A 14061-nucleotide genomic window follows, 5' to 3' on the forward strand; every position below is an offset into this window, starting at 1 on the left:
CAGCTTATGGTGAGAGTCATGCAAGGAGCAACGCGTCACCGGCGTTTGGAGGAATACTTTGATAAACTGACTTTGATCAAGCGCATGGCAGATAAGTGCTCTGGTATAAGGTTTTGCTAACCCTCTTCTGTAATTGCTGCTTTGGGTTTAAAGGTTCTTGAGTAGTTATAAAGTAACTCAATTCACCAGCAGTGTGTGGTGAAATGTATGTGAGCTGATATATTTTTATTTGCTCTCCATAAACTAAGGTGGGATGGTGGGTTCCAGTTGCATTCTAAAACCACAATAAGGAAGACTGAGTTTTCAAGTTATTTGGGTTATTGATTAACCAGGTTCTCAAGGCTTCACAAAGTTAGTTAAGTTTTATGGTCACTGTGGATCTACTACTATGCAATTACACATCTGCATTTATCCATTTGTTAACATTGAATATATAGGCATAAGCATTTTAAAGTCAATCCAATAAAACCATTGCCAGTGTCTAGTACTACAGAACCTTATATTGCTCATGTCAGTGATTAACGTCACACAACCTTACTGTAATTTCAATACTATACAAAGTCCTGTTTGTTTCCTACTGTAAAAGCTGTTGCCACACTAGTTCAAAAATGTTGTCAAGGTGTGGTAAAACCGGCAGCTGTTAATTGTACAGATCTTGACTATTTTTAAGAGTGGCTTCCAGATGTAATCTGGGCTGTTCTTTCCCCAGAAGCTCAAAACAGATGCAAACTAATTTTTAGCCTAACTCAGAGTGTGGCTTGTTCAACTGGGTAACGTGCATTCTGTGAGACATCATCTCAGAGTCTAACCTTTCCCTTTTGCTTATCAAATCCTCACATTTCATTGTAAAAGACATATATAAGTAACCCTGAATCCTGGAAATTGTAAAAGTTTTTTTTTTTTTTTTATTGCTTTGTTTTTAGTGACTTTGTCTCATGCAGCATTCAGATGTTCACTAAGCATATCCTGATTTACAGCAGACTTATTTAAACTCAAGAAGTGGGAAGCAATCGGCCATCAGGCACCACAGGACCCAGCCAGGGTGAACTGACGCCTTGCCCTGGCAAGGTTAAGTCAGGCCCTGTTACTGCCAAGCCCCTGGTGAGGTTAAACCAGCCCCCGGCAGTGCTAAACCAGACCTTGGTGAGGTAAATCCAGCCCGTGGCACTGAGGGGCCCGATCCCGGCCCGGCGCGCACGGCGGTGCTGCAGCGCCACCTGCCGGCCCCGCGCCGCCACACGCAGAGCACCCGCTGTGGGAAGAGCTGCTCATTAACCTGCATCATCATCGTCATCATCATCGAGATTTACGAGTGCACTGTGCGAAAATATACAATTAGGTGCGGAGACTACAAGCAAGCAGTGGTTTATTGGGCACGTCGCTGTTCCAGGGAGACTGAACTAAGGACGGCCACCCCCGCACAGCTTTGTTTTGGCTGCAGCCAAACGCCAAGTCACAGCCCTAGGCTGAAGGTACAAAACACAGACTTCTAACATAAATATTTATTTTCGATGTCTCATTTTCGTATCGGAAACCAACTTCATTTCCCAGGAAAACAACAAAAAAAATAAATTGCAAAGCACAACAAAGGCTGTTGCATTTTGGAGGGTGAAATGGTTGAACACTCAGCATATTCCCCACAGCTGCTCCACCTGGGCACCCATCACAGCATCTCCCAAGATCTCTTCTCATAGGCCTAACTGCTGAGTAGGGCCGTAATTACCTTCCAGGGCTGCCTGCAGAACAAGGTGTTTCAAAAGTAAAGATGAAACCGTTTTGTTCAAAATGGAACAGCTGCTTGGAACACAGTGCTCTTCACTTTAGAGCAATTTAATAAAAGTAGTTACTTGTTTTAGAGGGGAAAAAAAAAAAGAGGCATGCAGGAGTCTAACTGGTGCTGTTTTCATCTACAAAATAAGGTTCCCACCAAAGGGACAATCCTTGTCCTCCTCCAGAGGAAAATGCAGTAAAATTTAAAATGCAGTCTAAAAATTGTCATGGACGAAGCAGCCACGGTTTGTTTTTTTTCTTTCAGAAACACTTAGCAATAAAATAAAATTTTAAAAAATATTAACTTAAATAATTACCATTCTACATCTTGAAAGGAGATTTAAAAAATATCAGTATTTTCTCAGGATTAAAACACAGGAGGTAAAAATCTGAGATAAAACGTAACACAACTACAGGTGGCCTGCACCTGGATGAATGGAAAATATTAGGTTTAGCTGCTTGACTTCCTACAGTAGCTATAATAAACCACGCTCAGCTGAAAGAAATTAGCAAATGCATTTAAAAGGAACAGTCTCCCTCAGCACATCTGAGAAAAAACAGAAAAAATAATGGCCTCATATATTAAAAATGTGGGTTTAGCCTGAACACTGAATAGCTTGTTGCCAGTTTACCAAGTCATTATAGCAATCCCTTGTTCCTCGAGCATCACTAGAATTCAGTCCCTCTGCCCATCTGGTAAATTGTGTGCAGCTCCCCGAGGATGAACTTTTAGTAATTTACTTCTCCAGATTTTCATTTTTACAAGTACTATCAGTCTTCAGCAGATCTAATATTTTTAGGCAGACCGATATCCTCTCATTTTGAATAGACAATCTTGTGAATTCTGCTGTTTTGGTAAATTCTGGAGTAGGAGGTAGCGCTCTAAGAAGGTGTCCAACAAGCTGGGCTTGGTCCAGTGCTATTCTTGATAGTCGATTAAGTTCTCCTTGATCTGGTAAAGTTAGATGAGTTGTTGATATAAGCAGTAAAAGATGCTTACTAAGTTGTCTGACATGAGTCAACTTCTCTGCCCAAAAATTCACTTCGCCTTTATCAAACAGGTAATCGTCTTCTTCCTTAACAGAAAGAAAAGAAAAAACAGTGATTAGAAAATGACTTGCAATCTTCATAATAATGAGAACATTATTAAATATATGAATAATATATATATAAAAATAATGAGAATAGAGGCTGTTACAGAATAGCTTCTTTATAACAAAGAAAAAAAGGGTAAAGATTCATATGCATTCACATGCATCATTTTTCAAAGGTTTGGGAAAACACAATTAAAAAGCTTCCCACTTTGTGAAAGAAATTTTACCTTCAAAAATGAGGCAGTTATGGTATAACTCTTGGGAAATAGTGGAAGTAAATAGCAGTCCTAATCCTTAACATGTGCCTGCCTTCCCCTGTGAAACTGTCTCGTATTTCACTGAGACCCCTCTGTAACCAGTATGGTAATTTGCTATGTCATGGAGCTTTTTGAGTGGATTAAATGGAAAAGGAAAATTGTATCAGTCAATGAAACATCAGAAAGGCATACCTAAACCAAAGGCTTAAGGAAAGACTCATAATATATTTCATGGGTCATATTAATTGTCAACAAACTTCTCCAAGATGTAGCTGCTCCTGCTCCTTCCCATTTACCTTCCAGCATTATTTTAATTTGTAGTGTCTTTTCAAGACAAAGAGAGCACAGTGTATTTATACAGCACTAGGTTTTACAGAACCAGTGTGGCAAAGTTTTTCCTTACACAAGTGATGCTTCTGCAGACAATGACTGATGTGAGCGAGGCTGTTTCATGTGCTATACAGCAGAATCAGTCCTATGGAAGGTGGCGCAAAGTTACCAAATATTTAGGTGACATCTCTGGAAAAGCCACCAGTTGGGAGAAGGCTGTGCTTGAATACCAGATGTGCCTGGTGCCCACAGCAGCAGTTTAATTTCAAGGCAAACCATCATCTGCAAGGATACTGAACACAATCAGTTACAGCCTCAGTATGTTTCAGTCGACAAGGATCTGTTAAGTAAATCTTGATGTATTTCAATGTTTACTTGTTGATTTCTTTAATTTTACACTGGTATTACCAGGAAACAGACAACAAACTATTTTTATTCTAAATATTGTCCATGTGATTTTTTTTTTTTAATTGTAGATCTATTAATACTGCAGTAGTGAACATCAGGCTTCATCAGATGAGGTATTTCATCCTGTTCCTACTGACTGCAGAAACGTAGCGATCCCAATGTGAGATAGCAACTCAGGGTTAACGTTACCGGGGATGAAGCTTCTGGGTCTGTTTTCGGGTCGCTGTCCCCCAGCAGCCAGCCCAGCAGGACGGGCACACCGGCACGGCTCTGCCCCCACCGCTGCAGCAGCTCGCACACCGTGCCCAGCGCCAAATCCAAGGCCATCGGAGCACTCACTATCCTAAGGGCAAACTCTGTTGAGAGAAACATATGTGTAACGACGTACAGCAGGATGACAAACATTTTCAAATAAAATCACCGCAGAAATTATTTCTTTGAAAACAGATGCTGAATTTACACAAACACATTTAGAATGATGAATTGTACTACAAATAAACTGGGAGAATGTTTATTTTTGTGCCACTTGAGGCCTTCTCTCAATTCCAAAATAAAATATGAAGCAACTGAAAATGCTGATGCTTAATGTTTTTTTCCTTCCCATGTAGTGACATTAATTTGGGTTTAAACATGCAAAGATGTCTGTTAGAAACGTCTTCAGAGACAGTCCTGACACTACTGCACGGTGACTGTTTTTGCAAAACTGCAGCTATGCCTTCAATCCGATTTGATGATTCACTGGAACTTAAAACTGCAGCACATTTTATATTTTTAAAGGGCTGGGATATAAAAAGAATCACTATTTGGTGTGCAATCTCTTATATATAATAAGATACACACACATGTAAGAGATCAAGTACGCAAGACAGGCTTAGAGAGATGTTAAAGAAGAGAAAGGCAGACATTGTGTACAAAACCATCACAGAGCTATATTTATCTAGGTTTTCCTGTCATGCCAGAGCTGTACACAAAGCCATTGTCCACACCATGTTTCTCCCCTGAACTTCCCCACTGCTCTCACTGGGGCAGCTGCTGTTTTAACTGTGTGGTTCCTAGGGCTGCCCTCAATGACAAAGTACATAAAAATGCTAGAAGGCCCATTTGCATGAGGAGAACAACAACTGCATTCACAGGTGAGTTTCACCACTGGTAGCATTAATGCAGTTTTTCTTAATGGGGATGTGGGAAGAGGACCAGAGCAGGAGAGCTAACGAACAAGCCCCCTGTAAAATACCTATTACCATAAAAAGGATTTTGGCAAAATTCATCCTTGTCCATAGTCACAGGCACACAAACAGCTGTTTGCTGAATGGTCTGCCTTCTGAGTAGCAAGATCATAAGGACACATCACTCTTGAAGCTGCCTTTTTTGAGCAGACAACATATTAGAGTAAATTCTTTGGTAAAAATCCATACAGACATGGAAGGTAGACCTTATTTTCTGTTTCTGAGCGTATTGAAGCATTTCTCATGAAGGAGAATGATAATTGACTTAAGAGAGGCATTAGCAGCCCAGCCGAGATCTGTCCTTCACATCCCACGCTCAGTGCTGTGGCTGGACCTGTGTCCTGTGAAAACTCCCCAGGCCTCCAACCAGCCCCAGGGTTTCTGGAGAATGTTGGCACAGCAGAGAAGCATACACTAAAACACCGAAATCCATATGCCAATGCATAAGGAAACATAGGAAACAGCAAAGGGCAAACCAGACTGACAGAAAGATAGGATTTGACAGAGCAGGCAATGTGCCGAGGACACGGGGAGGATGAATTAGTATTTGAGACCATGAGAACAAAGGACTGTAATAAGGAAGGGAGTGAAGGAGAAAGAACAGATGGTCCCTTCTTTATCTTGGAGTTAGATGAGGGTAAATGGAAATCTCCTTGAACAAGGAACAGGAAGGCAGGCAGTCAATCTCTCTGTGACACTAATAATGTTACATACGCCGTTTGTCTCTGCTAGACAGTAAACTCAAATGTTCAAATCTGTTTTCTTCATGTCAGGACTTATCACTGTAGTAGGACATCACTCACCTTGGTCCATGAGGGAGAGCTTGCAGGGGTACAACATTCCCACACCACTTATTTTAGGTATTGGGGTTTTTAGGTATTGTTTTTGCTGACATTCCTTCTCAGGATCTTTTCTTAAAAAAAAACTCAAACAAAACACCACCAAAAAAAAAAAAAACCAACAAAACCCCAAAAAACAACAAAACAACCACTCAAACAAACAAACAAACCAACCAACCACAACACCCAACAAAATAACCAAACCAAGACACTTGCTTTCTCTGCTCATGTGATCAAGCTGAAACACAAGAGGTTCCACTTAAATTTGAGAAAAAACTTCTTCTCAGTGAGGGTGACAGACACTGGAACAGGCTGCCCAGGGGGGCTGTGGAGTCTCCTCCTCTGGAGACATTCAAACCTGCCTGGACACATCCCTGTGTAACCTCATCTGGGTGTTCCTGCTCTGGCAGGGGGATTGGACTGGATGATCTTTTGAGGTCCCTTCCAATCCCAAACATACTGTGATACTGTGATGTGCCCCACTTTGTACCAGGTCTGATACTCTGACAAAGAGGTACAATGTTTGTCCTCTCTGTTTTGATTTTCTAGGCTCAGGTAAAAAACACAGTTTCTTCAAGTGCTATGGGGACCTCTACTCCTCAGAAATACTGGTGGTCCTTAGAGCTGGAAGAACAAAAATGAAGATGGAGTGTGGGCTTCTGAGCCTGAAATAAGCATCCCAGTTATTAACGCTTACAAACCACACTTTAACCACACTTCTTTTGAATTCTGATGATCCTTCAGAGTTTTATGGATGACTACTGAATGGCTATGATTGTCAAAATTTGTATAGTGTCCCTTGCTTGTGTCCTTTTATTTGTATGTGATTATTTAGCAAATTAAGTGATGCTGGGAGCTAAAAACCAAATGTTATTTCCCACTGCTGTCTTCCTGAAGTTAGCAGTTGCTTTGGGAAACTGGTTATAGATACAACTGCACACATTTAAAATACCTGCCATTTTCTGGAGCCTTTTTTTCCTTTTAAGATTTAGACTCCTTAAGTATAAATACAGTCACACTCTCCTTGAGGCTGAGAAAATTGGACTACTGAGAAATGCACCAAAACATGTACTGGAGCCTCTACATTCTGTTTTAATGTGAACATGCTGAAAACCGCCAAGAGGCAGCAAAACAAGTGATACTGACGTACTACTGACACCAGACTTGCTTGCTAGCAGTTTTTCATCAGTCTGACACAGAAGAACAGGCTTTTTTTGTGGTTACATAGCACAGCAATCTTGCAGGGAATCCTTGTGTTGCAACAACAGAAATGGTAAGGTGTTTGGTTTGGGTTTTTTGTTGTTGTTTCAGTTTTGGTTTTAAGAAGTGAAAAAGATTACAAGAAAAACATATAAAGGAGGTCTAACACACAGAAAAACCATGAAGGCCCTGAACACAGTACTGACCCACAAGGTGCCAACCGCCCTTCTGTGAACTGCAGACACCATATAACTGATCAACCCAACTCACGCATCAGTTCTGACACTGAGACCAGAGAAAAACGAAGCAACACCACTTCGATAATGCTGAAACACAGGCTTCAAAAATGTGAGTAGGTGCCTGCCTACCTCGGGTGTTGTGCTAAAGAAGCCAGCATGGCAGCCTCCTGCTGCTTGAGGTATTGACACAGATTCAACAACAGATCCAACTCTGGCAGATGAAGAATTTTTGCTTCCACCTGCCCATCCCATGTCATCCCATCCCAAATGTCTCCATGGTTTCCGAATCGTTTCCTCAGCTGCTGTTACTTAAAGAGCACACCAACATTAACTGACTTTGATACTAGTTCACACAAATTTGATGCTAGAATAGTTAAAGATCGGATCTGGGGACTACCATTGCCACAAGGACAATGAAGAGATGGAGCAAGTATCCAAACAAGGTGTATCAACTCACTAAACTGGGAATGCTGAAATAATACAGATAAAGAACAGCAAGTGAAGTTACGTACATATCCATGATCTAACAGGTAAAAAATGCTTTCAGAGGGGAAAACGTTCTACTGCTTTGACAACACCCAGCTCTACAAGTAACAGCAAGAGATGCTGTAAGCATGCACAGAATCTTTTATGATACCCACAAAAGGTGTATGTATTCTAAAGCAAAATGTACATGTCTTTGCTGACATATTGTATTCTAAACCAAAATGTACGTGTCTTTGCTGACGTATTGACTGTTTAAAAGAACCGCTCCTCACATCATTACTTGCCTGTGAAGCAGGTCTGATTTTCAAGAAGCCACATATTACACACGATGCCATGTCCATGACTCACGCTGTAAGTTCAGAAAGTGGCCTGACCGAGCTGGAAGTTCAGCAGGTGCAAGAAGGGCTGGTGGTTCCCCTCTCCCCACAGCCCCCTGGGGCCACATGGCTCCCGACGTGTACCTTCAGCCAGCTCAGGTGCTCTGTTCATCACCTGCTAAATTAACACTCAGAAGAGCAGAATAGGGATTTGGCTTCTCCTGCTGGGCTGGCAGGCTGAGCTGGTTTCCCAGCAGCCAGCGCTGGTGCAACTGGGAGCTGGGGAAGGCAGGACGGAGGAGGGAGAGCCCCCGCCCAGCACACGTGAACAAAATACTAACGGAGATGATTCACGTGACTGAGCATGAATAGCCCATCATAACATAGGTAACTATTTAAAGTAACCAAATGAAAAATTTCAAAGGACAGATTTCTAGAAGCCGCTCGCAGTGGACTGCAAACAAGGGAGCTAAACCAGATGAAATCGAACCTGAAGACATAGCTACTACTAAACACAGAAAATACAGTAGGGCTCCTACCACAACAGTTCTACAGAGGATCAAAACTGTTAAAATGATATATTTTTTTTAATTCTAAAACACATATGTGTTCCAACCTGCAAAAACATCCCAAACAAGATAAGCATCTTACTAAATAAGCCACTACAGGGACTGAAATACAAAAAAATTCTCTAGGCCTTAAACAAGTAGTTACAAGCAGAATTAATACTACTCCTTGAAATTAAAAACAAAAGATAAGAATCAGGTACTACATGCTTTTTTTCATTCTGAGGAATTGAATTTTCATAAAGGGAAAGGGGTTAAGTACTGCAGTGTTTTAGTCTTTGTGAATCCACCCACATAAAAATTAGACCTCCCACATACACATTCATATACTCTAAAAGCTTTGATCATGCCAGATGTAAACAGTTCTACTGGTAGCCTATTACATGTCCTCTAACTATACAATTGTTCTCTGTTCAAGCCTTGGTGATATTATGGGGAACTGAAAGGATGTATTAAGAACATATACACAGATTTTAAGGACAACCATGATATATAATATAGGCAAAATAGAAAAGTATGACATATTCCTTGCCTATCAAAGCATTTTGTAATTGGTTTTATAGTGGAAATTGTTAAGTAAAGCTAATTTGAGACCAAAGAGTAATGCAATTTTTGTAAATGTACACTGTGTTCAGAACAAACAGAAAGAGAAGTAAAACTGCAAAGAAGCTTCGTGTAACAGTCCTGAGACAAAAGCCTCACAAAGATCAGTGAACCTGCAGCCAGGATGCTGTCAAGGATTACACAGAGGGTAAGTTCTCCAATTGAAATTACAGGAAGTATTTTACGTAGACCAGGTATATTCCAAATTGGTGAAGTATTTTTTACTCTTTCTGCACAAAGTGCTGCCTATTTAGGTGTAAACATGACCACATCACTATGAATACCGTCGCTCAAAACACCCTGGTAAAATTAGATCGTATTCTTGCTTCAGAGACAAGCATGGACATTTAAATCAACAAAGCTCACTGAATGACTGCTTGACAAAACTGGAGATCTATCTCAGGTTTTCTCATATATCACCTTAACAAGATGATGAATATCAAGCAATAGATCAGATTCCCATCCAAATGATGGCAGATCCAGCATCACAAGTCACTAATACCTGTACTATTAGATTTGCAAAGGGAAAGTTTCACCTATTGATTCACAAATCGCTTCTTGTTGCACTGAAGGTTTTCTTCTTTTCCGTGTTAGGTAATGATCAAGTTTGCTCCTATTCTCAACATACCAAATGTAAGAGAACCAAGTGAGGCATTACTGCAGATATACACAGGCTTCACACAATTTAAAAAGCCTTCAAATTTAAAAAACACTGGCCCAACCCAAGAGTTACATAGGCTAGTAAAAATAAAGTAAGAAACCAAATTTCTTAGGTGGAAATAACCTGATTATATGTTCTACTTTGAGCTAGACAGGAATTGTGCAACTCCACAGCAAAGCAATACACAGGCACCTGGCCACCAGAAAAACCATGGGACAGAAGCAAAGCAGTGGCAGCAGACAGAAAGTAAAGGGGTGTTCATACCCAGTCTCCACACATTATATGAGAGAGCTATCATTCGCTGGGAACTAAGATTGAAAGAAGACAACTGAGAAGTAAAACCAACCGAAAAAGAAAACGCAGAAATGGTGACTGTTGTGTCCGGACAGTTGGCAGATGGCTCTCCAAAGGGTGCTTGTTCATTGCACCGTGTCAGTTTAAGTTATAAACATCGAACTTTTCACTTTTAAAAATGACCATTTACGCAAAATCCAATATATAAGCAGATTCCTTTTTCTAGCGTTTCATAAAATCAAAGGTGATTAGGTAATTTCTATCCTCTCGAGGAATACCATTGCCTAGATGACGTACAACTAATTCATCTGTTTTCCATTTTCCTGCCCGCATCTGTTTTATAGCCCTGCTTTTTCAGGATGACGTTAAAAAGAGGCCCTTCCTGACATCACGCAACACGATGTCAAAACACAACACTACTACAAAACAAACTAATCAAAACTAATTTCTTAATAGTTGCGGTCTCAAAGTAGAGTAGCAGTAATGCCGCTTGCAGCTTTGACTTTGATTATAAACAGATCTGGGTTAACAACGTGTCTGATTATGACACAGGACTGAGCAGAAAATTTGAGTTCCTTCTTGAACAAGAAGAGCACACACATATTCATCTTTCCAAGCCCTTTTTCAGAATGTGAACAGAACAATATTTTTCAACACAGTATCTAGATTTTTTCAAGTATATATATGTAAGTTTTTCCCATGCAAGCCTTGCCTCCTGTGGTCAAAGGGTTTTATTGGAAAGCAACCCCAGCTCACAGGTCTGTCAGAGGAAATGAGCATTTGGACTTTACCACTTCTGCAGAACCTCACCCCCCCAAAGCCACGTTCGAAGTTGAACAGCAGAAAAACAAAGCCCCTGCATAAACCCACAGAACGCCCGCTTTTCCTTTTGAAAAGGTAAAAAATAATATTATTCAGCTAATTTTTTAAAACACTACCAATGAGAATGTGTATTTTTTGACTCAAATTATGTATTTATTGGAAAAAAAAAAAGATATATGCACAGTTTCAAATTAGTATCACCAGAACTAAATATGTAACTGAAGACTCTTGTTACTGGCATGTTGCAGCTAAATAACTTTTTGCATAGCACTGATGAAGATTACAGATCGTGAACGAGATGAGTGCTACAGCTCTGCTGTAGGAACGCAGGAGGCCGATTTATCTCTGTAACGTAGCTGGGATTTTAGAATAGTATCTGGAGAATGGTGGTGAAAGGTTTGTTATTTAAGGGACAAAGGATGGGTACTCAATATACAAGACTGTACACAGAATTCCTCTTCCCACAACAGTTGAAAACCAATACAATTTGGGCAGACACCCAAACCTGTAAAAGCTGGTTTTGAAGCTTTCCTTCACTGCTACGGAGTCACAGCCACAACCATCCCAGCTTGCATAAGGAGCCTATCCAGATCTCTAAGCTGCTGTCCTGTTTACCCGCTCGCAATTAAAACACTGATAAGAAAAAAGCACTTAATAGATTACTCACATGAACACTCCATTTAACATTTACTGCTTTCAAACTCCAACACTGAGCACATACAATAATATTTCATGTATTCTTTCTTAATTTTCAAGAGTATAACAACTCGTAACCTTTACATAACGGTGCCACTGTGTAATTAATAGAGCTAAATGAAGCGCTGTCAGTACATAATCAGTAGCCAGTCTTTGATGGATGAGCTGATTCTAATTCAGTCCATTCACTTTCAACTTTAATTAGTGGCATTGTATTCTACAAAGCAAACCGTTCCTTCATCCGTGTGATGATCTAACGTTGTGTAAGTAGGCTGAGAACAACGTGTGAGGTGTTGAAGTAAATTTGGAAATACAAAGTAAAAAGTCATAGTCATTCTTATATAATGTAATTCATTAAAAGGAAATATGAAATATAAAGTTCCCACTGCAAAAACCACTGATTTAACAAGTACCATACACACCAATAAATCTTGCTAAGACAACTATGAGTTTCAATGCAGTAGTTCTCTCTCCTTTCTTTTTAATTAAACCAAGTGATCTGAGCTACTAAGTGCATGTTAGTGGAATTTTTGGCAAGACACAAAAGAGGCATAAAAATGCTATGTATTACTAGATGAGTACTTATGCAACACTATATTTAATTTTTTTGCTGTTATAACCCTTGTTCTAGATGCACGCTTGTTGCAGCCAGAGATAACTGCTAAGCAAACCCTTCACTTTTTAATTACTGGAATTTAGAGTAAATCTAGATCATTAGAAATTTTTCTAATAAACCTACAAAAATCTGAACTACTCAAAACCACTTGGGTTACAATATGCTTCGATCTTGTTCTACATTTTCTCACGAATGTTATTTTACCTCGATACCTTACCCTTCTTCCAACAGTTCTGCTCTAAAGGGTGGGACAACACAGATCTGCAGATTCCTGTAAGCTGCAGCTACCCAGCACATCTGAGTGGAGAAGACACTCGCTAACTTACCACAAAACATCTGATTCAGGTGTATGCATGACTTACTGAATGCAGGTATTTTTAAGCAGAAAAGCAAAAAGCAACTTGGGAACCTCAGTAATTCAGTCTTCATGTCTGTTCTGATACCTTACAATGAAATTGTACGGGGAGAAACTGTTTTTAGGAATATTTACTTTTGTTTCATATTACTTATTTTAAAAGAGTGATATTTGAAATTACTGTAAAATTGTTCTTATGGGAAGTGCCTTAAGTCTTTTGTATAATAATTCGTGTCAAAAAGGTTCATGATATATTCTCAGCTTCTTTACTGGTCCATTTTCTAAACCCATTTTCCTCAGCACGTGAAAGCATATACTTTAAGTGCAAAACCTCACAGAAGCTGATCACTATACAAACACCTGATTTAAAAAAACAAGCTTACATAAAAGCTTCCAATATAGTCCAGATTGTCTTTTTCAGATGTTGTCTAAGAGATGAAACTTGTGTGTAAAGAACAGTTCACATTATTTTTATCTTTTTGCTGACACACATGCACAATGCCATAAAAATACCATTCAGTTTGCAAACACACTGTAATGTTAGAAACTATCAGGGCCACAAAAGAGTCACTCCAAGTGCATTAGGAACAAATGATGGAGGGTGTTTGTTCTTTTTTTTTTTCTTCTTTCCCTGTCAAGGTCCAAATGCCTTCCAATGCCTGTTGCAAGCTGCTTTTGATGGCCTGTGGTATGATCTGTTGTGACAGGGTTTTCTGGCATTCCAATGAAAACCGCCAGCCTGATGCTGGACCTGTGGTCCACAGGCAGGTGCTGCTGGGCACCTCCTGTTGAACAACTCATTGGTTACGGATCACGTAGGGGCAGTTCTCCTGCAGGTATCTAACAGATAAATTAAGTGCAGCTGCAAGTCTAGATCCTGAACAGAAACTACCTAACTCAGGAAAAACTTTTCATGGCTATTTTCAGTCCATGAGAAAACCATTTGCTCTTCAGAATGGGAAGAAGATGCACCAATTATTTCACTTCAGAGTGAGTTTCTGGACCTTCTTTCAGAAAGACTCTGAAATGAGATGAAGCATATATATTCCTCACTCCTCTACTACCAAAAGATTTTGTCAACATAAAGCCTTGCTGAGCCCTAGTATGGCCAAGGCATTTCTAGTATCAGGACACCATGTTTCTTCTCAAAATGATGTTCACATATCACATTAAAACAAGAAACTCTCCTCCTTTTTCTTTCACACAGCTTTTGCCTTCTAGATGACTTCTGGATTTTGCACCCTCAGTGACCCATAGCATTTCCCTTTACATGGGCAGGCCC

At 40.0% G+C, this 14061-nt stretch overlaps 1 protein-coding gene across 7 annotated transcripts in view; it reads right to left on the reverse strand.

Annotated features, from left to right (window-relative positions):
- Nucleotides 1-343: 343 nt before the first annotated feature.
- Nucleotides 344-14061, reverse strand: part of THADA (THADA armadillo repeat containing) — a 171707-nt gene continuing 157989 nt past the window's right edge. For all 7 annotated transcript variants that reach the window (XM_071806063.1, XM_071806064.1, XM_071806058.1 and 4 more), the window contains 2 exons: nucleotides 4049-4215; nucleotides 344-2846 (listed from right to left, as the gene is read on the reverse strand). In XM_071806063.1, the coding sequence (XP_071662164.1) occupies nucleotides 2508-2846; nucleotides 4049-4215 (506 nt within the window). In that variant the 3' untranslated portion in view covers nucleotides 344-2507. The remainder of the gene's footprint in view (nucleotides 2847-4048; nucleotides 4216-14061) is intronic.

The sequence above is a fragment of the Patagioenas fasciata genome, chromosome 3, assembly GCF_037038585.1.
Source record: "Patagioenas fasciata isolate bPatFas1 chromosome 3, bPatFas1.hap1, whole genome shotgun sequence".
NCBI classification, from domain to species: domain Eukaryota; kingdom Metazoa; phylum Chordata; class Aves; order Columbiformes; family Columbidae; genus Patagioenas; species Patagioenas fasciata.